Source organism: Rhincodon typus, chromosome 2 (genome assembly GCF_021869965.1).
Source record: "Rhincodon typus isolate 14 chromosome 2, sRhiTyp1.1, whole genome shotgun sequence".
Taxonomy (NCBI): domain Eukaryota; kingdom Metazoa; phylum Chordata; class Chondrichthyes; order Orectolobiformes; family Rhincodontidae; genus Rhincodon; species Rhincodon typus.
In genome coordinates this window covers 12,218,450-12,245,715 of record NC_063333.1, presented here as the reverse complement: position 1 = coordinate 12,245,715, position 27,266 = coordinate 12,218,450, and the positions used below count along the sequence as shown (strand labels likewise).

The 27,266-nt window shown below is 39.8% G+C and overlaps 1 protein-coding gene across 1 annotated transcript in view; it reads left to right on the top strand.

The window, feature by feature from the left end:
- The window catches only part of obscnb (obscurin, cytoskeletal calmodulin and titin-interacting RhoGEF b), a 583,513-nt gene that overhangs the window by 267,290 nt on the left and 288,957 nt on the right, over positions 1-27,266 (top strand). The window contains exons 31-37 of the mRNA XM_048618408.1: positions 4,204-4,470; positions 5,997-6,263; positions 12,183-12,449; positions 13,384-13,650; positions 15,358-15,624; positions 19,788-20,054; positions 22,447-22,713. Coding sequence (XP_048474365.1) covers positions 4,204-4,470; positions 5,997-6,263; positions 12,183-12,449; positions 13,384-13,650; positions 15,358-15,624; positions 19,788-20,054; positions 22,447-22,713 — 1,869 coding nt within the window. The remainder of the gene's footprint in view (positions 1-4,203; positions 4,471-5,996; positions 6,264-12,182; positions 12,450-13,383; positions 13,651-15,357; positions 15,625-19,787; positions 20,055-22,446; positions 22,714-27,266) is intronic.

Genomic DNA, 27,266 nt, shown 5'->3' with positions numbered 1-27,266 from the left:
AGGTTTTCCATCAATTTCTGTTTTTGATCCCTAGTCAGCACCTGTGCTGGTATCTAAGAGCTGTAAGAAAATGACAGCGAGATCAGTATATGCAGTATCTGGTCATTCTCCTCCTCCTGCTTGGGTCGTGTCCACATGCTGCTGCACCCTCAGGAGACTATACGGCAGCTGCTGACTGTTGCTGTTCTTATTGGGTGACATGGTAGTTCAGTGGTTAGCACGGCTGCCTCACAGCACCAGGGACCCGGGTTTGATTCCAGCTTTGGGCAACTGTCTGTGTGGAGTTTGCACGTTCTCCCCATGTCTGCGTAGGTTTCCTTTGGGTGCTCCAGTTTCCTCCCACAGTCCAAAGATGTACAGGTTATGTGGATTGGCTATGCTACATTGCTCTTAGTGACCAGGGATGTGTAGGTTGGACGGATTAGCCATGGGAAATACAGGGTTATAGGGAAAAGGTAGGAGGTGTGAGTCTGGGTGAGATGCTCTTCAGACAGTCGGTGTGAGTCTGGGTGAGATGCTCTTCGGACAGTCGGTGTGGACTTGTTGGGCTGAATGACCTGTTTCCACACTGTATAGATTCTGTGTTTGTCTATGCAACAAGGCTACAAGGAATCCACCAACTGCGATCTCCATGTCAGATGAAATGATAGTCTGTGGGGAATGTTGGAGATCAAACAGTGTTCCAGTAACACTACTGAGCCATTGCATCAGTCACAGTGAGACATCAGGTTATATCCTGACACAATATGGCATGGAGACATTTAATGCCATGTGGCTTCTATAAGAAACTGAGATATTCAGTCTTATTCAGATGTATTTATGCAGGACCACAGTGCAAATGTTGCATTTGAAGAAAGAAATTCTGGTAGTAATCCATTGACATAGTAGCCCCTCCCAATAAAAGCCACCCTTGAACATCATAGGCTATGTCTTTCTATACTTGCAGTTAAATCTGTGAACATGGCAGCTCCTAGTTGTCTTTCAGGATTAGATATGAAATGTGATTCAGAAATGGCAAATCCAGGTGAAACATTTTGAGTTTACATCTGAATAGATTTATTTAACTGGCATGACAAGTGTATACTTAGTGCATACAATATATTCATTGTTTGATTCCAAATTTTTTAAAAAGAAAAGAATACCTCCCAATGAATTGTAATTTGATGCCAGATGGATGGCATTACTGAATCAGCGGATGCACAATTGATGCAGTTGTCCTTAGCTGGGCCTCAAGTTCAAAAACTTCATATTCCTTCCCTGAAGAGAAAAACAGTAACTTACTTATGATTTTAGAAGGAGGCAGAATTGGGCTGTTCAGGATTGTGTGACCATGAAGTTGGAAGCAGTGGAGAAAAAAATCACTAGAGAAGATGAGGTGACCAATAGTTCTGGACGCAATGGCTTGATATTAGATAATGGGGCAATGATCCAGGAAGAGCTTAGTGGAAGTGTCAGAGAGTTGGTGTTCAGCCTCTGTTAGACTAAGGTCAGTAAACTAAATATTAGGACTGCCTTTGTAAGTAGATTTGATGACAGTTTCAGAGTTAGACCTGAGAGAATGGTATGCAGCAACCTTGCCAACTTGATTTAAGAGGTATACATGCATTAGGAGACATCAGCTTTTCTCATGTCAGTCACCTGATTTCTTTGATCACTGAGTCATCAAGGCCTTGATCTGATCTGTGATTTGTTTATGCCGTAGTTTCAGTATATGTTATCAATGAGCAGGATATATTTATACTCCCTTTACCAAGCCAAGCCATATCCTAGTTTTTGGTTTTAAAGTCTTTTTTTTATTTTCTGGCGTGGATTATTTTTTGTTTGCATCTGCTTTAGATAGTTAAATTACAATTTGTCCTTTCTCTAGCATTCAATGTGGCTACGAGTTTCAGACATGCGCAACATATTGCGATTCAGGTCCTTCCAAGAAAGCATCCAACTTTATTGTTATTCAGTCTTGCTTAACAGTTTCATTGAACTGAACTGTGTTTTTTTGGCTGTCAGTGTTGCTGAGTTTCATGCAGGGTTTTCTTTTGCAAGGGCTAGCAAACTCTCTTGCTGCACCTTACCAAACTTATCTCAGTAATTACTTACCCAACACAAATAGCACCCCTCTTGTCCAATTCTAGCCCATTCCTAACACTTGCTGTACCCAGAACAACTTACCACTGCTGGAGTGTCCCGGAATGAGCCAGTATCCCTTGGGTTGACACCATCGTTGAAAGGGTGGTGCACCCAGACAGACACTGGCAACCTGCCCTGCATGGTCTTGACGTTTGCCCCAGACATGGCAAAGAAGAAAACTTGTCACTCTGCTTTGTGGGCAGGGTTCTGGATGTCCTGTGTTACAAAGATGTGACATCCTATTCCCAGGGATCAGCAGGGATGACCACAGCACCAGATCATGCCAGCTTGGTCTGAGGTCGTTACTCAGGTTATTGCTTTCACAGCCATCTGGAGGAATACACAGCAATGTGGGAAGAAGGCCAATGACCTTCTCTACCTCACCAGCGTAAGTGCCACTATCTTTTCCCTAATATGCACACTGTCTCTCTGCTGCTTCCACTTCCAACCAAGGTTTATGCTGTACCATTCTCATTATTGCATGAAACATTTTCTCTCACTCACTCTTACCTACCCCAACCCCTGACACCACATTGCATGCTCTCTACCTTGCCTACTCACATGCACATGGTACCTCCCACCTGCACCAAAAATACAGCTGAAGTACAGCTGTGCCATCCACTTTCATCTCCCTTAATATGTGCCCCTTTCATTTCAGGAGGGAAAAGGCCTCCAGTTGGGCACAAAGTGTCAAGATGGGTGATGGGCTACCCCAATTTTCAGCTCTTTATCCCTTATGAAGAGAGAATCCTGACTGATCACTCCAAGAGGCTGACTAACAATGCCAAAGCCTCCGGACTGTATCGCAGGCTGCCCTTAAGTTACTGTGCCAGGACTGCTGATCCAAGGTTATCTTTTGACTGCCATGCTAAGCTTTGTGGCACTGTGTGTATGCAAAACATCACATCAATACAGCAGTACTGTGAGCCTGGTATCTCTGGCTGAAGTATCAAAGCAGTAAAAGTAAAGACTAGGCAGGGATGCTGTGAGCATCCAGGTGGGCTCAAAGTGAGTGAGGACTAAGAGAGCAAGTGAACAGGCCAGATATGCAGGCTGGTCCAGTCCAAGTGCTGGCCGCTTACCCCGAGTGCAAATTGCTCTTGCTGCATTACAATGATAGCTGCCATGACACCCGAGATGCATCATTGACTTGCAGAAACATACTAAAACTAAATCGGAGATGTGTCATTGTGGGTTCTTAGAGGCTGAAACAAAACAGTGTGGATACTGATGTCCATAAACATGGTCACCCATGGAGGTCTCTTGCCCATGGAGCATGTCGTGAGATATTGGTGCCGGGTGTCCAACGTGAAGCTCCTTTGGAGCAAGCTTCAAACTGAAGTCGCCAGGAACCTGTTCTGTCTTACATGTCTAGAATTCCCAGCATCCTGTTTACTTGGAGTGGGGTGAAAGATAGAAAACTACATATTAATGAGGCAAGATCTGCAGTTGGTGAGGTTGTTAATAATCAATAATCCCTTTTAATAGGCAACTTGCATCTGCCTACCAAGAATTTTGCCTTGATGCCTGGAAGCTAGTCGAAAGATGCAGCGAGTTGTTCCCAACATTAATAAAGGCCTCGCAGGACTTTGATTCTACCACATTTTCGCCATAGCCCATATTGTTCAGGACCCCATTAGATTCTGCCCATTAAGTCTGCATTCCAGCTTCCTTTGGAAAATTAGCCTATGTAAATTTAAAATTGATTAAAATGAGGTAGGTTCATCTCTGCCTACAATATAGGATGTACAAGTGGTTCGACATGGGCCACCTCTTATGTAGCCTGACCTGCATGTTGTTCTGTGAATAGGAATTGATATTATCAAACTGGGGGTCTTCCATGAAATTGTTACAAATAATTGAGAAAGGAATTGTTTGTATGTATGTAAAAGTCTAAACTTACATGTGGAAATTCAATTGTATTAAGTTTTAATGTGTGTTTGAGCATAAGTGCAAGTGTTCATGTTATCGTTCAAATTAATAATGAATACTGTATCATATTCAGTAGAATTGTTTTAAATTTATATCAGCATACTCAGTTACCATTGAACTAAATCAATGCAAATTCCTGTCTCTTAGCCTTGCCAGTACTTTTCAAAAAAAAATTTCATGATCAAGAAATTGAAGAAGACGGTTCTGCCAGTTTGAAATGTGAGGTCACCAAGCCTGATGTAGCAGTGAAATGGAGAAAGGGATCAATATTGCTTCAGCCAAGTAACAAGCATGAAATGAAACAAAAAGAATGCTACGTTGAATTACTCATTCACAATATAAAATTAGAAGATGCTGGAGAATATACCTGTGATTCTGGAGATCAACAAATTACTGCCTCCTTAAAAGTGAAAGGTAGGACAACGGTCATCAGAGCCTATAATTCAAATTAAGAAATGTTGCCTTTTGTGATTGTTCTTGACAATGACCATATTTGTTTACATTTTGTTCACAAGGCAAAATCGTGATTAACCATAAACAGTAGGTTTTTAATTTTTTTCTTGGGTAGAGTTCGTTTTAGGCATTCAGACTATTATTACACCCCACTTAATTTTCTATGTGATTAACTAAATGGAAAAGGAATGGGATTCAATGGAACGTAAAATTGAGTGGGCTGTAAGAAAAGTGGCCGATCTGATCCATTAGTTAACTGGCTTGGCTAACTGGGCTGAAATTGCTACCAGAATCCACATTAATCTTAGATTAGAAAGAAAGTCGGAGGAGTCCCTGTAGATAGCAAGGTTCATAGATCATAGTAAACTAAAAAAAAGAAACTCAAGGGTCGACTTTCATCCTGACTGCCTATGAGGAGAGGTATCAACAGCAGACTTAGAATGGCTTGGCTACTGTTGCTGTATTCCCATCATCTTTTCGTAGCCCGAATTGGATAGGGACATATTTTGCGTTGAAAATCAGTGATTCATTTTAACTTGAAATTTTAAAAAACCTAACCTGGAGGGAGGCAACACAGAATCTAAGTAAGATTATTATTTTAAATCCCACACATTTCTTTTGGATACGTATAAAATTGGTCCTCTCCAGTCTTGTTTTTCTCTCCCTCTCTGACGATCTTCACCTCTGTGAAGGCTTCATCCTAGCACTAACCTTAAGCAGGGAACTCTTACCACCTGTCCATGATGGTCTTGGCCTCTGCTTTTTCTCCACTCAAGCCCACTAGTTCTTACGCTACACACTCCTGCCCAAGTTAGATTTGATTCTTTAGTTTTACTACAGGGTCTGGTAAAATAAGACTGCACCGCAGATAAGTCTGATGTCAAATTTGAGTGGTCACAATCAAATTTTGAGATTCTGCTAAGTGTCTAAATGTAAGGAAGTATGTGGATTTTAGGAATTACAAAGCCCTAATTGATTTGAAGAAATATGAACACATCATACAGATACACTGTGAATAAAAAATGTAATGCAAGCCGGAAGTTATTGATGAACAGGAAAAAATGTAATAGGAGGATCATAAATCTGCCTCTGTTCTCTGGTCAAGTACTCTTCATTGCTGTTTAATTGAAATGGTATAGTATACTTAACATAAGAATTCATTATGATTTCCTTGAATTTCGGTGGAGTAATTCTTGGATATCCTGAGACTTGCAGAGATCACAAAAAGTATTCCATGCTGATTAGGACACATTAGGAATTAATATACGTGTTCCTTCAGAAGCTAAATAATCTGCTACCATGCTGTACTATGTGAAGTTACGTAATACCCAGGCTGTTGAGAAATGTTGACAGATCTTTGATATTGAATAGCCTCCTCAAACATTATTTCACAATGAATTTGTTTGAAACTGTGTTGGTGTTTAGAAGTCAGAATTGAATCTTATCTGAAGTTCATCATCATTGAACTAAATTACTGTCTCTCTTAGCCCTTCCTGTACTTTTCAAACAAGAACTTGAGAACCAGGAGGCTGAAGAAAATAGTACTGCTGTTCTCAGCTGTGTCATTACAAAACCAGATGCCCCTGTGAAATGGAGGAAAGAATCTGTGGTACTTCATCCCAGTGAGAAGCATGAAATGAAACAAAAAGGTTCCTATGTTGAGTTACTTATTCACAGCCTAAGTGCTCAGGATGCTGGAAACTACACATGTGATACAGGGGATCAACAGACAATGGCAAATCTAAAAGTAAAAGGTAGGCCAATAATTATTCCTCTTACTGAATGGTTAAACGTCCACTCTGTCATAAGATTTCATCCAACAATTTATTCATAGAATCGGTGAAGAGTTGCTTCTCCAATCACAGAATATTTCAAATGGAAGATTACAGACAGTAGTGTGCCACTGATAAGTTTATTATCCGTCTGTCAGCAGTGAACATGGGATTGATGGAGAGACAACAAGCAGTTGGGAAACTAAGAGAAAAATGACATGAGGGACATGAGGGAGCTGCTGGGAAGCCTTTTGCTGAGGAACTGAGGTCTTGGTGGCAGTCTGTCAGAAGTTTCATGTGCTGGTTCTGGTGGGTGAATAAGAAAAAGATTCCAAGGGGAGTCAGAGTAAGAAAGAAGCTCTGAAGTGAGTTGGGGGGTTGGTGCTGAAGAAGGGAGTATCAAGGGAATTTGGAGGAGAAGGCACAGCTACAATGAGAATGTGGATGATGCAATGAGGTTTTCAGAGAAGGGAACCTACAAGGGAGGTTGAGGCAGAAGGGTAGGCTGAAGTGGGGTTTTCGAGCAAGGGAGAGATGACAAGAGATTGGGGAAAGAACCTAAAAAGGGGAGAGAAGGGGAGATTGCAGGAAGAGGGGAAGCTGCAAGTTGGGGTGAGAGAAAGGCTACAAAAGAGAAAAGTTTTAAATTAATCAGCAAGAGTACTTGCCTAACCAGGGGCCAGGCAAGCTTAAAATCACTGAGATGATGATTTCCTTGCAGATAAATATGTAATCTTTGGGATAAGACTGCATTTTTCAAGAGCTCCTAAATGGAGGAAAATGTAGTTAATGCTAATGTAATGAACATTGACAATTGTTAAGTATATATTTAAGATTGAGATCTGAGATGCAATAAAAAATAGTAATGCCTGGTTGAATCTTCCACTTTGTGCATTTGTAATGGAAATACAATATGTGCGACATCACCAGTTGATTAAAGTTGGATTGACAGTAGTGGATTTTTGTGTAAATCAATCATTTTGAGAAAAAAAATCATGTTACTAAGTTTATACCTGTTTTCTGGTACCAGTTTGAATATTGTGGTGTCTGAAAATCTAATGTTTTCCTTGTGTGTTGTGGCTTTACATTTTATGGAGAATTTGATAATTGTTGAGGGTATTGATAAATTCTTCTAATTCAGCTCTTGTGTGAATCCATATGTCAACATAATTAGAGAAGGTATATTTATTCCTTAATTTCTGCACCTAATAAATAAGTTCGTTTGAACAAAGAGGCAGCTCCTGAAAAATCAAAAAGTGACATTTGAGAAAATCTCAAAGAGAGTCCACAGGAAAGATAAATACTTAATGCACTGTAGAAAATCTGCACATTGAGCAGTGGAAATTGCAACTTATTTCAGGATTCTATATTTTATCCATTAGTGTGACATTTGTTTGAAATATATGAGCATTTAAGTTCACAAAATACATTTCAAACTATATTGATAATTATTTTGAGACATATGGAATGACATAAAATTGTACATCTGCTTGTGATGCTGTAATAGGGAATAAATAAAGAATGGGCAGGTGGTGGTGTCTTGTTAGATGCCATTAATGTACATGATTTTGTGACATTAGTGAAAATTGTAACGTTCTTCAGTTAAAGTTGACAGAAATGAAGAATTAAGAAAGTAAAAATTTGTGCGTTTCTTGGTTTTGGGTATATGGACTTGGTAAGATTGTCTTCTGTAATCTTCCATTAGAGAATTGAATAGAAGATGCACAATGAGTGCAATCAGTGGTCGCATTAATTAAGTTCAGCAGATTTTCCTTAAGTGAGTCCTTGGAAGGCATGAAGAATAAGGTTGGTGGAAGTTTGTTCCAGTCCTTAAATTATTCTTGGTGGAGACGTGGGAGTTCATACTCTTGTTGGAGCTGTTGGTTCTGAACTCTTCTAGCTTGGTCACCATTGGGCTTGATGTACTTAGATACTTAAAAATATTTAATTGTCCGTTAAAATTTTTATCAAACTATGGGCTTTCCTTGGTACTGGAGACTGCAGCAGTCAAGCAACATGACCAATTAGAAAATACTAATATTTCATGAATTGTTGCTTACAACAAAACATAGTGTTAAACTTTCTCAAGGAGGATAGTGTTTTTAGCAGTACTTGAAACTCAAGTGGCTATACAGTACACGAGGTGGCTGACTAAGGTGCGGTATATCATTATCTTTACTGTAGTTATAAACTGATGAGTATTCTGTTTCAAAACGCAAGCATCTTGGATTCCTTGGAAGTTCCTTATTGACTACATACTTTAAACTTTGCGGATTCCGAAGTAACAGGATTTTGAAGTAACTTCTAAGGGGGGAATTTATGAATTTTTTAGTTTAATTATATTTATTCATAATGTGGGATGTGGGTGTCGCTGGCTGGCCAGCATTTATTGCCTGTCGCTTGTTGCCGTTGAGAAGGTGGTGGTGAGCTGCCTTCTTGAACCACTGCAGCCCACCTGCTGTGAGTTGACCCACAGTGCCATTAGGGAGGGAATTCTATGATTTTGACCCAGCAACAGTGAAAGAACAGTGATATATTTCCAAGTCAGATGGTGAGTGGTTTGGAGGGAAATTTGAAGGTGGTGGTGTTCCCATGTATCTCCTGCCCTTGTCCTTCTAGACGAAATGGTTGTGGGTTTCGAAGGTAATGTCTGAGGATTTGTGGTGATTTTCTGCAGTGCATCTTGTACAGGTAGTTATCCTATTACAGGATAGTTGCGTTCTTGTACAACCTCGTGCTATAGAAAATCGCCATAGAAAATTGCTATAATGTACAGGAGAAAGTTCACATTATCCAAACAGCATCTACTGTTCATCCATCGCGTTACAGACAACTTGCATTAATAAAACATGTGTGAAAGCAGAAATACCTGTAGATAGCACACACGGCTACTACTGAGCGTCAGTGGTGGAGGGAGTGGATGCTTGTGATGTAGTGCCAGTCAAGTGGGCTGCTTTGTCCTCAATGGTGTCAAGCTTCTTGAGTGTTGTTAGAGCTGCACCCATCTAGGCAAGTGGGAAATATTCCAACACGTTCCTGATTTGTGCCTTGTAGACTGTGGACCGTCTTTGGGAGTCAGGAGGTGAGTTACTTGCTGCAGTATTCCTAACCTCTGACCTGCTCTTGAAGCCACTGTGTTTGTGTGGTGAGTTCAGTTGAGTTTCTGGTCAATGATAACCCCCACGATGTTGATAGTGGGTAACATAATTGAATGTCAGGGGTGGTGGTTAGATTGACTCTTGTTAGCGATGGTCAAAGCCTGGCATTTGTGTGGCATGTATGTTGCTAGCCACTTGTCAGCCCAAGCCTGGATATTGTGCAGATCTTGTTGCATTTGAACATGGACTGCTTCAATATCTGAGGAGTCGCGAATGGTACTGAACATTGCGCAATTGCCAGTGAACATCCCCACTTCTGACATTATGATGGAGGGAAGGTTGTTGATGAAGCAGCTGAAGATGGTTGGGCCTAGAATACGACCCTGAGGAACTCCTGCAGAGATGTATTAGAGCTGAGATGACTGACCTCCAAAAACTGTGACTGTCTTCCTATGTGTCAGGTATGACTCAAACCACCGGAGAGTTTGCTCCCTGACTTGTGCCTTGTAGATGATGGGTAGGCTTTGGGGAATGAGGGGTGGTTACTCGCTGCAGTATTGTTTCTTATTGGTGGCGGTCATAGCCTGGCATTTGTGCACCACAAATGTTACTAGCCACTTGTCAGTCCAAGCCTGGATATTGTCCAGGTCTTGTTGCATTTGAACATGGACTGCTTCAGTATCTGAGGAGTTGTGAATGGTGCTGAACATTGTGCAATCATCAGCGAACATCCCAATTCTGATGTTATGATGAATGAAAAGTCATTGATGAAATAACTAAAATGGTTGGGCCTGGGACACTAGCTTTAGGAGCTCCTGCAGAGATGTCCTAGAACCGAGATGACTGACCTCCAGCAACCACATCCGTCTTCTTTTGTGTCAGGAATAACTCCAACAGGTGTAGAGTTTGCCCCCTGATACCCATTGATTCCAGTTTTGCTAGGGCTCCTCAATGCCACACTTGATTGAATGCAGTCTTGATGTCAAGTGCTGTCAGTGTCATCTCACCTCTGGAATTCAGCTCATTTGTCCATGTTTGAACCAAGGTTGTAATGAGCTCAGGAGCTGAGTGGCCCTGGTGGAAGCCAAACTGGGCATCACTGAGCAGGTTATTGCTGAGCAGGTGCTGCTTGATAGCACTATTAATGTCACCTTCCATCACTTTACTGATGATTGTGAGTAGACTGATGGGAGTGATAATTGGCCGGGTTGGATTTGTCCTCCTTTTTACGTGCAGGACATTCCTGGGTAATTTTTCACATTGTTGGGTAGATGCCAGGGGAGCTGCAAATTCTGGAGCACGGGTCTTCAGTATTATTTCCAGAATGTTGTCAGGGCCCATAGCCTTTGCAGTATTCAGTGTCTCCAACTGTTTCTTGATATCGTGTGGAGTGGTACCTATAATGCTGGGAACCACTGGAAGAGGCTGAGACGGATCATTCCCTCGGCACTTCTAGCTGAAAATTACTGCGAAAGCTTCAACCTTATCTTTTGCACTGATGTGCTGGGCTCTTCCATCATTGAAGATCAGGATATTTGTGGAGCTTCCTCCTCCAATGAGTTGTTTAATTGTCCACCACCATTCATGACTGAATGTGGCATGACTGCAGAGATTAGATCTGATCTCTTGGTTGTGTGATTGCTCAGCTCTGTCTTTCACTTGCTGCTTATGGTGTTTGGCATGCAAGTAGCCCTGTTAGGTGGCTTCACCAGGTTGACTCCTTATCTTCAGGTATGCCTGGTGCTGCTCCTGGTATACCCTCGTGCATTCTTCATTGAACCAGGATTGATCCCCTGGCTTGATGATAATGGTTGATATTGATGAACAGTTGAGTATTGCTGATTCGCGTGATGTTGAATTTCTTTGCCTTGAATTTTATTCTTCATATCTCAGCCCATTTGTAAAGATTATTTGCTTCTTTGGTAATTGCTCTGTAGACTAGACAGTCATCTGCAAAATGTCTGACATGGCTTGATATTCCACCATCGATATCATTTATAATGAGCAAAAGCAATTAGAAGCCCAGGATGTGAGTTATGGCATCTACTAAAGATTAGTTTCCAGTTTATGGCTTCACTATTCACTCTGACTCTGTTGCCTTTTGATAAAGTCAAAAATCACAAAACACCAGGTTATAGTCCAGCAGGTTTATTTGAAATCACAAGCTTTCGAAGCACTGCCCCTTGGTTGGGCACCTGTGATTTTTGACTTTGTCCACCACAGTCCAACACCAGCACCTCCACATCATGGCCTTTTGCTAAAAAGTAATGTTATTGGTATTTCCTCAGACTACCTAATGATCTAGTTTTTACAGTAGCATTGTGTGTGCCACACAACTGAAAGCCTTTGAAATATCCAAAATAGCTCAATATGTGGTGATGTGCTTGTCAACGTTATAGGTCAGATTGAGATAGTCAGGACAATTTGTGATTCTGTTGATCAACTTTAGGAAACGCATGCTGTCAATAAGGATGTCATTGCCCTTCATAATGTCTTATTAGCTGACTAATAATCCTAGTAATTTACAACAAACACCAGTAAGTAAAATAGGTTGGTAATTTGCTGGATTGGTAAGGGATCCTTTCTTGGAAATTCAAGAGCAGAGTAATTTGATCCAATAGTTCTACAGACAACAGCTTCTCTTAGAGAAGCTTTAAGAGTGTCAGTAGAACTCTGATATGGATTGACTTCCTCAAACAACTTTTTTGAAGTAAGCTAATTTTGAAATTTGGTGGTGTCCAGAAATCAAATTTGAATTCTGGTTAAAGTTCATCGCCATGAACTAAATTACTGTTTCTTTTAGTCCTTCCTGTGAATTTCAAACAAGAGCTACGGAGCCTGGAAGCTGAAGAAGGTAGTACTGCCATTCTGAACTGTGAGATTTCAAAACCTGACGCCCCAGTGGAATGGAGGAAAGAATCAGTGGTACTTCAGCCCAGTAAGAAGCATGAAATGAAGCAAAAGGGTTGCTATGTTGAATTACTTATTCATAGCCTAAGTGCTCAAGATGCTGGAAAATATACATGCGATACAGGAGATCAACAGACAGTCGCATTCCTAAAAGTAAAGGGTAGGCCAATAATCATTACCCTTAATAAATGGTTAATTGTCCATCTTCTCATAAAATTTCATCCACCGTTTTGTCCATTGTAGTTGGCAATATTGATCCCTTGTTCAAATGTTAGCTTTTTATGTCAGACTATGTCTATGTAGAAAGTCAGCACATTTTGGGAATCTGCTACATGTTTTCTAGTTCATGATCTGTATTTGATGCATGCAGTGATATTTCTTTGAAAGATGTTAGTATTATAATTTGCAAACTATATTTTAAACTGTATTGAAACTTATTCTGAGAAAGTTGGAGTTACAATGAATGGTGTAACTGCTTGTGATACCATGATAAGGACTAAATTAAGAATGGGTAAGAGATTGGTTGTCTTGTTAGATGCCATTAATTTATATCATTTTGTGACATTAGTGGGAATTGTGACATTCTTGAATTCAAGTTGACAAAAATTAAGACACTGAAGTAATTACGCTAACATCGAAGAGTAATTTGATTTCTAGCAGTTAACAACAAATCTTGGAACAAGGCAACTTTTTCACATAGAGAATGGTGTGTATATTGGAACGAGCTGCCAGAGAAAGTGGTAGAGACAGGTATAATTGCAACATTTAAAAGACATGTGGACAGGTACATGGATGGGAAAGGTTTAGAGGGATATGGGCCAAATAGAGGTAAAAGAGACTAGTTCAGTTTAGGAAACTTGGCTGGCATGGATGAATTGGGCCGAAGGGCCTGTTTCCATGCTGTATATTTCTATGACTCTGTGACTCTAAAGCCACCTGTTAAGGAATGGCAATGGAACTCTGATAGCTAAAGGCTTCCTCAAGCATTATTTTTGAAATGAGCTCATTTAAAAGCTTGTAAAACAGAATCCAAAAATAAATTTTGAATCCTAGCTGATGTTCGTCACCATGAACTAAATTATTGTCTTTTCCAGCTCTTCCTGTACTTTTTAAACAAGAACTTCAGAATCAGGAAACTGAAGAAGATAGTACTGCCATTCTGAACTGTGAAATTACAAAACCGAATGCCCCAGTGGAATGGAGAAAAGGATCTGTGCTACTTCATCCCAGTGAGAAGCATGAAATGAAGCAAAACGGTTCCTGTGTTGAGTTACTTATTCATAACTTAAAAGCTGAAGATGCTGGACGATATATATGTGATACAGGGGATCAACAGACAATGGCGATTCTAAAAGTAAAGGGTAGGCCAGAAGCTATGACACTTCATGAATAATTTATTCTCTATCTTTTCTTCATATTTCTTCAACTGCACTATCCATAATTATTAGCATCAGAAAGATTGTGTATTATGTTTCTTTTAGCACCAGATAAGTTGTGAAAATCAGCACTTTTTGGGAAATTGAAATTGCAGTCTATATTATAGTATGACATTACTTTGAAATTTACAGGAAAATGTATTCTGTGCTGAATTGAACTTTTTGTAGAGTAATGCAGAGAAGCCTGAAATTACATAGAAATAGAGGAAGAATTTTCTGAGATCTTCAGAGGTGGAGGAAATCAAGAAAAGTGGAAAAATGCATTTGGTTCAATGTTATAACATGTTCCTGCCTCTTTCTGTTTTATCAATGGGATGGTTGGTAGAAGTCGGGAACTCCCATCACAAAAGCAGGAATGCAGTTGAAATTATTAAGGAGTCAAATGGAGGATATCTTCCTAGTGTAACCCCTCTTTCCAAGTGGGATAAGCACATTACACTTTGTCTCTAACGTGGCTGTTAGGAGAAGGTGATAGCACAACAGGAGATACTGCTTTGATTAAGCTGACAGGTTGTTACACTGAAGGGGTGCAAAACTGCCCAGCTAGAGGCTTCTGTCAAAGTGTGCTTGAATAGTAATTGCTAGCTCCATGGAAAGCACTTCACTTTGAGTACTTTACCTGCTTCAAGTTGCAATTCCCTCCTGCCAACCTTCAGAGAGACATGACAACTGGAAATGAGGCTACAGCATTCCCTCCTGCGGAGTGTCTAGAGCGGGATGCTTTCCACTATAACATGATTCTGCAGAAGGAGTATCAACTACCATCTCCATAGTCATATGCCCCTTCACAGTGACTGAGGTGTAGGTTGAAGGAGAAAAGATCCCCACAGAAGGTCTACAAATGGAGGATCAATTGTCCCAATGTATGCAAGCTCAAGAGGCTCAGGCTATCACAACAGGTTAGCACTGACATCTGCTTCCTCATGATCCAAGAATGATTTTCCTGTGGAGCAAATAGCCATGCATTGCCAGTGATTAACAAAGGTACCAAACTCAAAGGCCCAGCTTGACTGCCTCCAACAACCTTGTGTCTCTGAATCTTATCAAGTCATGTTATCTCTTCTTTAATTAGACATCCTTCCTTTTGATATTGTGGGTATACCATTTTGCTTGCTTTCTCTAATTGATCAGGAAGTCCAGAAGCTGACTTCTGTTTGCCCTTGTAAAGAGCCTGCTACTCCAGCGAATAGGTTTGTGACCTGAAAATTGTTGCAACATCCAGGAAAATATATTAAGTTGATAAAATTTCACCTGGAGTTTCTGCATCTGGTACACTTAATGGAGACTTAATGAAAATTGGTAGAAGACATGTTATACATGTTGTCATGGTGTATGATTTTGTAGCATTCTAAATTGTTATAGAAAGTTATGGTATTTTTCATGTCAGGATGATAGAAATAATCAACACAAAAGACAATCAGTTCAGAGCATTGAACAATCAGTTCTAAGGTCAACACCATGAGAATGAGGTCTGATGATTGAGGAATGGTAGCAGAACCCCAAAACTGAAAACCTTCTTCAAACATTGTTGTCTTAGTGAACTTGTTTGAAATGGTATTGATACTCATGAATCAATTAGAATTTAATTGAAATAATCTAGTTTATTGTGAATTAAATTGCTGTATCTCTTAGCCCTTCCTGTGCTTTTCAAACAAGAGCTTCAGAATAAAGAAGCTGAAGAGGGCTGTATGGCCATTCTGCATTGTGAGATTTCTAAATTGGATGCTCCAGTAGAATGGAGGAAAGGATCTGTGGTACTTTATCCCAGTGAGAAGCATGAAATGAAGCAAATAGATTCATGTGTTGAATTACTTATTCATAACCTAAAAGTTGAAGATGCTGGAAAGTACACATGTGATTCAGGAGATCAAAAGACAACTGCATCTTTAAATGTGAAGGGTAGGTCAATAATTGTTACTCAGTGATTAAACTTTTCAAAATGTTCATCACTTAAGCTCATTGAGCTAGACATTACATCAGTCATCTTTATTATTTGTAAGGGTTGAGCTATGCATATTTCTTTGAGAATTCTGAATTTTACTGTACATTTTTGGCAATTGTTTAAGCACTTGGGTGGAGGAAAATACAGTTAATTTTCCCCTTAACAAAGGTAACAAATCTGTGGAATGGTTGCTCTGTTCACTGTAAGCCTGTCTTGAGAGGCCTGAGTAACTTTGTATTTTTTAAAAAATATTTTCTAATCAACCTGTTCAGATGTGTTATTACGCACCTCTGGAGCAGGTAGGACTTGAATTTGGGCTTCCTGTTCTAGGGCAATGACACTACTACTACACCACAAGAGCCTATAATTTTGTGTTTTAACTTCATTTGAACATTAGCTATGGATGCTAATTGCCCCCCCACCTTTGCAGCAGCTCACTGGATTGTCCAAAGGTTGGATGTTTACTGGCTTTTACGCTGAGCTACATTACAAGAAGAAAGTTAAAAGATAGTCTTACTGCTTTTAGCACAAATAAGTTTGTATCATATTGATGAAAGGCACGTTGACAGCTATGAGGGAACAAACGCTTTGTTAACTTTGTAAGGTGCGCAAATTTTCAAGTAACAAACTATATAGTTTGAGGTATAGATTTTTTTTGGTCAGCTCCCCAGCTTACCTTGGAAGGTGAAAGTCTCTGAAGGACAAGTCTTCAGCACAGTACAGTATGTTTATATGTAGCTGTCAATAAAGCAGATATTGTAGATGGATCACTGCTTTAATACAAGACCACCTAGGAAATTATAAGACTGAAGTGTGTAAGGTTAGCTACTGATAGACTTGTGCCTGTTTACTGAGTCGTGCTCAATTCTTTTGCAGGAGCTGCTCTATGTCACCCCATTGCCACTTGCTGGTGAATTCTTTTCCAACAGCTAAACACTCATTCTTTTCTATTTGTAAATCCCTGAAGGAACCAAGGTGTTGGGCAATTTGTTACTCAGCTAGACAAACTGAATAAGGTCATTCTCATGCACGCAGCTCTACTGTCCAGTTTTCTGGATAACACCACATTAACTGACTTCCGCTATAACGTCTGTTTTCCTTAGTTCAGGAGACCTCCTCCTCTTTTCCCCGGAGAAGAGGACCTCCCACCTTTTCTGAATAAACTGGAGGAGAACCTGCAGGAAGATGTCACTGAACTGTGGAGCCACCCAGAATCTTTCTTTTGCCATGCCAACAAGCACCTTATTATTCTAGCCTTCACAATGACTGCTTTGCTGACCAATAAGCCTTCTCCCATGGGCAGGTCTGGACTGCATGGCGATTTTCAGGAAGACATACGACAGGAATGGCTTTCTTCAGGAAAGGCTTGCTTCAGTGAAGTCATGAAAGGTTTGAGCCTGGAAAGGTTTCAGCTGCGTTCCATGAATACTGGCAACACTTTAAAAAGGGTACCAGTATATCAATTAACACTTTATGGGAAGGTGATGGCCTAGTGGTATTATTACTGGACTGTAGGTAATGTTCTGGAGACCTGTGTTCAAATCCCGCCATGACAGATGGTGGAGTTTGAATTCAATTAAAATCTAGAATTAAGAGTCTAATGATGATCATGAATCCATCTGGTTCACTAATGCCCCTTAGGGAAGGAAACTGCCAATCATACCTCGTCTGGCCTACATGTGACTCCAGACTTGCAGCAATGATGTGGTTGACTCTTAACTGTCCTCTGGGAAATTATGGATAGGCAATAAATGTTAGCCTAGCCAGTGATTCTGTCATCCCATGAATGAACAAAAAAAAACTAGCCAATCCTGTGGCTACTGCCAGAAATGTTGTCTTCATCCTCAGAGTGCCCAGTCACCCTCAATCTGCTTTGGCAGCTAATTGGCCAGCTGTTGAAAAATAACGGTGCAGGCAGGAATCAAGCTGCAAGCATCAGCACCACTAATCTATGCACACCTCAATCACACATTAGTTCCCCTTGTGAATTTCCAGGTGGTGTGAGTAAAGTGTGAACAGCTGAATAACAAGTGAAGTGATGACCTATAATCCAATTAAAAGAGGCAGACAGATAATTACAAAAAATTAAAAATAAGGTAGAGCTGGAGACAAACTAAATGACTGGAATAACTCTCTTGGTTACCTGCAGAGACATATTATTCGACACTCTACTCACCATCTTTTGATCTCTCTGCCCTTGATTTCTCTGCCAATAAATTCTGTATCTGTGTGCTCTGCACTCTCACTTCACCTGATGAAGGAGCTGCGCTCTGAAAGCTTGTGATTTCAAATAATCCTGTTGGACTATAATCTGGTGTCGTGTGACTTCTGACTTTGTCCACCCCAGTCCAATACCGGCGTCTCCACATCAAGAGAAAATGTAATCAGCTGCCTGTGGTATTCAAGTTCAGAATCATTGTTGAATCCCCCATCATCATTCCACAATTATTGACCAAAAACCTAATTGACACAGTCATCTAGATATTGCAGGCATTGTTATTTCAGTGACACAACCCTTGAATCTTCAGAAATAAAAAAACAAAATGGGTGCTATAAATCAGGAACAAAAACAAAGTTGCTGGAAAAGCTCAGCAGGTCTGGCAGCATCTGTGAAGAAAAAAACAGAGTTAACGTCCTGGGTCCAGTGACCGTTCCTCATAACTGCCGGAGTATGATAGAATACTCACTATTTACTTGGATGCATGCAGCTTTAACAACACTGAAAACATCACAGCCTCCAGGATAAAGGAGCTTTCTTAATCGGATCCCCATTCACCACTGTAAAACTTTATTGCCACCACATGGATTGTGCGCTGTAGATGTACTATGTACTGTCCACGCAATATACTACAACAATTTACCTTCCTCTACAGTAAGCCAACCCAAACTTGCACCTTGTACCACCAAGGGCAGGAGGTGCATGGGAATGCCATCACGTTAAGTTCTCTTCCAAGCCACACAGCATCCTGAATTGTAAATATATTGCCATATCTTTGGTATTGCTGGAAAATGTCACATTCTGTCAAAAGCTTTTTGTCTTGCATTCATCAGGACAATTGACAAGAAAACTAATTCAGGGAAAACCAATATTTTTACTACAGGGCAGGAAATTACTGATTCCTTGACAGTAATTCTGTTAGAATTAACATTCTGTTTGGAAAGGGTGTTGCCAACAGAAATGCATCCATAAATGCTGATTGACAGTTAACTGTCAGGATTTGTTTGATTTTTAATCCAGACAGGCTGACTCTGTTTAGTTAAGGCATTGCCATTATTTTATCATCACTAGGTTGAAATCCTAGAGTTCGCTGTCTACTAGCACATAGGAGTAATTTAATGACACAGACTGCATTGTTTCAAAATGGCACCTCTCCATCACATTCTGAAGAGCAAGTAGAGATGGGCAGTAATGGCATTCTTGTCAATGACATCCACATACTTTGAATGAGTAATGAAGAATGTCATCAGGCTTTTGTGAAAACCTGCATTTCCTTTAGGAAATGAAAGCCACCATCCTTGTCCTATGTTGACTGCATGGATTGAAAATTGCGGATTTTTAATCTTCCATCGTTGAAGTTTTATAAAATCCACACAGCTTTATCAAGCCTTCAAGAAGATACACCACTGTTTATTTTTTGGTGTTTTGAATTAGGAATAGATGACAAATGGAAACCTTGCCAGTATTGCTCATATCCTGGATTTTTTTGAAAAAGAAGATAGTGGTCCAGATCATCTGGTCCCCTGACTGTAAGAGACAACATATGTGATCCAAGATGTGTGTTGTGATGCTGCATTAATCTGACTGACCTCCATGGGAATTACCTGGGAAATTGAACATTTAATAGACCCCTGCCTATCAGGATGATCCTCAAAAGCCTCCCACTCTAACATGTTAGACAGGTTCTTGAATAACTGTAGTACTGACTTCCTAAGTACTCACACATCAGTACCCGTCTCACCTCCTTCATTCATCAGTCCTTCCATCCATCCATCCACCTACCCACACGTCCATCTGTCGTCCATCCATCCATTCACCCATTCACTAACATTTATAATGGACACTTAAACTTGGATGTTGATTGAACTATATCATTATGAATTGAATTACCTTCTCTTTTAGTTCTGCCTGTGCTTTTCAAAGAAGAACTTAAGAATGCGAATGCTGAAGAGGATAGTACAGCTAGTCTTCATTGTCTGATCAGTAAACCCAATGCTCCAGTGAATTGGAAGAAGGGATCTCTGCTACTTCATCCAAATGAAAAGTATGAAATGAACCAAAAAGGTCCGTATGTTGAGCTACTGATTCACAGTCTAAAAGTAGAAGATGCTGGAGAATATACATGTGATACAGGGGATCAGCAGACCACAGCCTGCTTAAAAGTGAAGGGTAAGACACGAATCATTGCATATAATTAAATAATAATGCGTTACGTTATGGAATATTTTATGGAGTTGACCGTTTCAAAACTCTTTCTGTAACATGTCTGATCCCACATTTGTTTGATCGATAACTCCTGGTGTTGTGGATGTCTTGTTGGAGCTGTAGCTTCCTTCTTGTTCTCCTATAGTATACTTGTGCACATTAAGATACTATTTATATAGCTATATATATAGCTATTAATTAGAAATCAGCTATTTTTCCTCCTGTTAGCACATATTCGTAATGTGCATCTCAACTTGAGATTTGCCATGCTTCAAATAGGTGTTGATGATTTATTGAGATGTACCTTTATTCCTTTGCTAATTACACTGGCATGTATTAGTACTAAACTTGCTAATAAGATTTGAATAACATCAAAACTGCACTGTTAGCCTCTACAAGCTTGCGTTGATAAGCTGGCAGATGTGGTCAAGGATGCTCTCTTATTAAAATAAAACAAAGAACTGTGGATGCTGGACATATGAAACAAATAGAAATTGCTGGTGAAACTCAGCAGGTCTGACAGCATCTGTGGAGAGAAAGCAAAGTTAATGTTTCAAGCCCAGTGCTTTTCATCAGAACATCTAGATCAAGATGCACATTAGAGATTAGATCTAGGTTAACCTTAACCTTGACCTTGTTGCTTCCAGCAGTTAAATAACCTCAAACAAGTAATCAATGTCAGTGAATGCATTTTCAATTTTGAGAGTCTACCATTTACTCTACTATGCTCAGGCGTTGCTAAATTCACAATACCCACTCTCACCAAACCATGTGTTCCCTTTTCTGATGTGTTATTTGTGACCTCACTTGTGAACACAGAACCAAAGCATACATCTGGTTGATCAGCCATTTCTTTGTTCTGGTTATAAATTCCTCTGTTTCTGACTGGAAAGAACCTATATTTGGCTACACCAATCTTTTTCTGTTCATATAACTATAGAAACTTAAGTTAGCTTTTACGTCTCCTGCAAGCTTACTCTTGTACTCTTTTCCCTTTCTTAATCAGTCCTGTTGGCCTCCTTTGCCGCCTTTGTGTTGATAAGTTATGAGACATCAGTTGCATTGTGTATACGTATACGTCAGTACATCCCATTGCTTTGAAGTGAAAATTTTTTTAAAAATGGAAAATTCAGAACCTTGATGAAAACAAAGTAAAAATGATGATGGTGGCATTATCTGAGATATTACTAGCATATTAAAGATATTTTAGATATCTGATAATGGTTAATAATATTCAAACTGCTAGAATGCATTATTTTCTGCGTACTCAAATGGGCTTATGTTTGAAAATCTAGTGTTATAACTGAAGTCATAGAATGCACTGTTGCTCTCTAGTCCCACCACTCCACTGGATACAAATACTTTACCCAATTATTGATTTGGCCAATCATACATTTTATGTTCATTTTAGAATAAAAAGATCTATCAATCAGGCCTATTTAAGAAACAACATAATTATTGACTAATTGTGAAAAAAGGACTCATTTGGCAAAGATATAAAGCTGATTAATATATAATTAGAAATGTGAAAGTATATTTACTCTTCTAAATTAACAACACGCCCCATAGAGAGACACACCATTTCATGGGAAAATATACTTTTTCTACAGAGCTTAATTTTGATCAATACTTTAATCAATAATTGTTGATTCTTGAAGGAAATAAAAATATGGTATGTGACATTCAAGATGGCTTTCAACTGGTGTCCTGGCACACATAGCTGGATGTCACCAAATGCAGGCGGTTGTTGCTGGGACCTTTGCTGATGCAGTTCATTCAGAAGTTTTTTCAGGGGAACTTGTGCATCAGTTTTTCAAGTCTATCACTGAACTCTAAAATATTTCCTCAGAAAAGCATGAACTGTATAGCTTCTCACTTTCAGCAAGGTCAATGCCTCAACTGAAGTCCTAACACTGTCCATGGAAAAGTTAAAAGTAAAGCCAGGTGTGTGATTTCCAGCAAATAAGCCCAAACTTAATTACCAAGTGTCTTTAAACAAATACCTTTTTTTTAAAAACACAAATGTCTGGGAATGACACTCCACTTCCTACAATCCTTTAAATGTGAGTGCTCAAAAAATATTAGTAATGAAGCATCTTCACAACACTAGTGGCTCATTGAAGTCCTCTCTTTGTCTTAACTGAACACATCAGCATGAATAACTTCATGAAAGCAAATTACTGCAGATGCTGGAAATCTGAAACAAACAGTTCAAGTCTTCTATGACCCTTCTTTGGAACTCAGTGAATAATTCAAGACTAACTTTATGTTTCCTTTGACTTTTAATGTGCTTGGAAAGAACTTGACTTGCTACACAGTAATTTACATTTCCAAACAAAACTACTGTCTCCCTTAGCTGCTCCTATACTTTTCAAACAAGGGCTTCAGAATGAAGAAGCTGAAGAGGGATGTACTGCCATACTACACTGTGAGGTTACTAAACCTAATGCTTCAGTGAAATGGAGGAAAGGATTCACGATAATTCATCAAAGTGAGAAGTATGAATTGAGACAAACAGGTTCTTGCCTTGAGTTACTTATTCATAACCTAAAGCTAGAAGATTCTGGTGAATATACCTGTGATTCTGGGGATCAACTGACCGCAGCCTCCTTAATAGTGAATGGTAGGACAACAGTCATTTAATTATTGTAATATAATTATTGTTTATTTCATTACTTCTCAGGGGGTGATGCTTTTCTCCAAGTTTATTATGAAGAGATCACTGATTTTTCTTTGCTGAGTAAGAATTCATCATGCGCATTTCTCTTTTAAGTTGTAGCTTAATTTTGGTTGTATCACAGTTCTATCAAGTGTTGTGGGAATACATAATATAATCTAGTCAGTATTCTGGATTTCTATTATAAGAGTCGATGTGACATTGGTATGAGATATTAATAAAACATTTCAAAATATTACAAAACTTCTTGAAAAGCATTCTTAAATGTTGCAGAAAAGAACTAAATAGAAATGAGGAGACCATGATTGAAATTCACTACATTAGGAATAAGTTAGAAGTGATTAAATCTGTTTTTACAAAACATTGTCATAATTTACAAAATACTGCTCCTTAATTAGTGAATAATATCAGACCAGAGTTTGCTAAATTAAGAATAGCAATCTACTGGATTACTAATGTGCAAATCCACTAGTAATTTTTGGCAAGAAAGCTACCCTTTTAACAAAAGAAATTGTTGAAAAAGCTCAGCAGGTCTGGCAGCATATGTGGAATGAAGTCAGAGTTGACGTTTTGAGTCAAGTGAGCCTTCCTCAGAACTGATGGTAACTAAGAAAATGTTGGTTTATATGCAGAAGATCGCGTGGGGGAGGGGGTAAAGAGTAAACGATAGTGGGTATAGACCTCAAAGAGAGAGAACAGTTAGACAGACAAAGGAGTGGATAATGGTTTGGCTAGGAGGGCGAATAGCTATTAATGGGGACTGTTAGTGGCTAACAATGGATTGTGCGTAATGGCAGACTATGTGGTAACAAAGCCTGATGTGTAGGGTTTGGATTAAGGACATGGCAGAGCTCAAGCCCTGAAGATTTTGAACTTGATTTTGAGTCCAGAAGGCTGCAGGGTCCCCAAGTGGAAAATGAGACGGGGTGTTGGCCAGGGGACAGGGTGGTGTGTTGAAGTAACAGGCAACTAGAAGCTCAGGATCTTTTTTGCGGACAGAATGTAGGTGTTCTGCGAAGTGGTCACCCAGTCAACACCTAGTCCACTTCAACACACCACTCACTTCCTTGGCCAACATCTCTTTCTCAGGAGCAAAAACAGAAGTTGCTGGAAAAGCTCAGCAGGTCTGGCAGCATCTATGAAGAAAAATCAGAGTTAACATTTTGGAACCGGTGACCCTTCCTCAGAACTGTCTCAGGCTTGCTACAGTGCTCCAGCGAAATTCAGTGCATGGAGGAAGGACAGCACCTCATTTTCCGCTTGAGGACCCTGCAACCTTCTGGACTCAATATCGAGTTCAGCTTGCGCTCTCCCATGCCCTTACCCCAACTCCGACACACCAGGCCTTGTTATCACATAGTCTGCTATTACATACAACCCATTGTTAGCCACCAGCAGTCTCCATTAATAGCTATTCATGCGCCTAGCTAGATCGTTATCTAACTGTTCTTCTCTCTCTTTGGGCTGCATCCCCACCCATCGTTTACTCCTTACCCCTGTCCCCACCCAATCTTCTGTATATAAACTGACATTTTCCTAGCTACCATCAGTTCTGAGAAAGGGTCATCGACTCAAAACATCATCTCTGATTTCTCCCCACAGATGCTGCCAGACTTGTTGAACTTTTCCAGCAATTTCTGTTTTTGTTTTGGATTTATAGCATCTGAAGTTTGGTTGGTTTTTATTTAGGTAAGCTACCCTGTGAATTGGGAAAATAAAAATAGCAGAAAGTATTGATTAGATCATTTCTAATTACAATTTTGGAAGTTTAAATATATTTAGATTAAGGAAATAATTAGGACGGCAAAGGGTATTCGACCAGTTCCTAGGAAAATGTGAACTAGGATGAAATGGCCTATTTTAAAACATTTTAGGAAATGAGAAGGGGAAAAAAAGAGGAAACTTCAGAAAAGCACTGATCATGATTTTGCTAAACTAAAAGGGGAGATGAAGGTTTGGGATGAAGAGACAGAAGTTGTGTAACCAAGCATACACTAGAGGTGCTGTTAACCTCTCAAGGTATGGAAACTATTCAAATTTTGGAACTTTTGAGCCAATGAAGATTTGAGTCTCATGTTGTTTGACAGCAATTAATAATGAGAGAAATTAGTTGTCTGTCATAATGAGGCAGTAATCCAATTCAATGGTTTGAGGACATGAAAACCTATAGACGTATTAAAGAAAAGACACAGAAGAGCTATCTAAATTTTCTTCATCCATCACCTCATTTATAAGAGAGGGAAAGAAATGGTGCTAATTTGAGGAAAAAAAATTGTCAGATTTCCTAAGATGGGGATGGTTAGACATAGGATTTGAAGAAGTGGAAGAAACATCACCGCAAATGTTCAAATTTGATTTAAAGAAATCGGTAAACTCTGTTTGAAGTGAGAGGTAAACAAAAACAACTTAGATTTATATGGCACCTTCAACTTAATAAAACATTCCAAGGCACTTTATAAGAGCATTATTAAACAAGAAGAGGGTTCAATGAGAATAGGAACTGAGAATTGACTTTTTAGATATTAATTCTCATGAAGTGGGCATCACAGCACAGCTAAGAGTTATTGCTTCTCTTTGTTGTCCTGAGAAAGTGAACCTGAAACTTTGACTTTACCTTGAGGGATAGGTACTTTTGATTGTGGAGAACAGAGAATTGTAATGGTTGTTGTGATGAAACACAATTTAACAGTTTAAGATTAATCAGCATAAATGTCCGTCTTTGTCACCCTTTGGTGTGAGGAAGAGAAATGGAAATTATGGCAGGAATATGTTCTAACAGTTGCAATTTAGACCCTCTTTTCCCAAACGCATTGATTACAGTGCAAATTTGCCTGCTGTTCAGAGTCCTGCCAATTTTCACTTCACTGTTGATTTCATGGACAAATCATCAAGGGGTCACTGAGTGGTTAACACCACTTAAAGCTAGCTTGCACACTTACTTAACGTTAACCTTCATTTAAGATGATGTGAATTGTGGCTGAAGCAGGTGCTGATATTTCTGTAGGGAGTGACACTGATCTGAGAAACATTGAAGTATGACACAGATAGGATCGGAAAAGGCTCTAGAGGGATACAAGTTAGCCAGGAAGGAGTTGAAGAAAGGGCTTAGGAGAGCTCGAAGGGGGCATGAGAAAACCTTGGTAGATAGGATCAAGGAAAACTCCAAGGCTTGTTACATGTACATGAAGAATAAGAGAATGACCAGAGAAAGGGTGGGGCCGATCAAGGATTGTAAAGGGAATTTGTGTACGGACCCTAAAGAGATAGGAGAGGTCCTTAATGAATAATTTTCTTTGGTATTCACAACTGAGAGGAACATAGTTGTAGGGCAGGACAATGTGAAACAGGCTGGTAGGCTACAGGAGGTGGATGTTAGTAAGGAACATCCTTATGTTCCTTAAGGAGTAGGATGTAGTCTAGGAATTTTGAGGAACCTGAAGATAGATAATTCCCCCGGACCTGATGGGATTTATCCAAGGATTCCATGGGAAGCGAGGGAAGAGATCACAGGGCCTTTGGCGATGATCTTTTCATCCTCACTGTCCACGGGTATAGTGCCGGAAGATTGGAGAGTGGCAAACGTCATTCCCTTGTTCAAAAAAGGGAACAGGGATAACCCCGGAAATTACAGGCCAGTTTGTCTTACTTCAGTGGTGGGCAAATTATTGGAAAGGGCTCTGAGAGACAGGATTTATGATCACTTGGATAGGCACAGTTTTATTCGTGATAGTCAGCATGGATTTGTGAGGGGTAGATCATACCTCACAAACCTTATTGAATTCTTTGAAGAGGTGACCAAACACATGGATGAAGGTAGAGCGGTGGATGTGGTATACATGGATTTAAGTAAGGCATTTGATAAGGTTCCCCATGGTAGGCTCATGCAGAAAGTAGGGAGGCATGGGATAGGGGGAAATGTGGCAGATTGGATTCAGAATTGGCTGACCCTTAGAAGACAAAGGGTGGTAGTGGACGGAAAATATTCAACATGGTGCTCAGTTACGAGTGGTGTACCACAAGGATCTGTTCTGGGTCCTCTGTTTGTGATGTTTGTAAATGATCTGGATGTAGGAGTGGAAGGGTGGATTAGTAAGTTCGCGGACGATACGAAGGTGGGTCAAGTTGTGGATAGTGCGGAGGGCTGTTCTAGGTTACAAAGGGACATTGATAGGATGCAGAGCTGGGCTGAGAAGTGTGAGGTAATTCATTTTGGAAGGACAAATTTGAAAGCAGAATACAGGGTTAATGTAAAGATTCTTGGCAGTGTGGAGGAGCAGAAGGATCTTGGGGTTCATGTCCACAGTTCCCTGAAAGCTGCCACCCAGGTGGATAGAGTTGTTAAGAAGGTGTATGGTGTGTTAGCTTCCATTAATAGAGGGATTGAGTTCAAGAGCCGTGAAGTTATGCTCCAGCTATACAAAAGTCTAGTTCGGCCCCATCTGGAGTATTGTGTCCAGTTCTGGTCGCCTCATTACAGGAAAGATGTGGAAGTGTTAGAA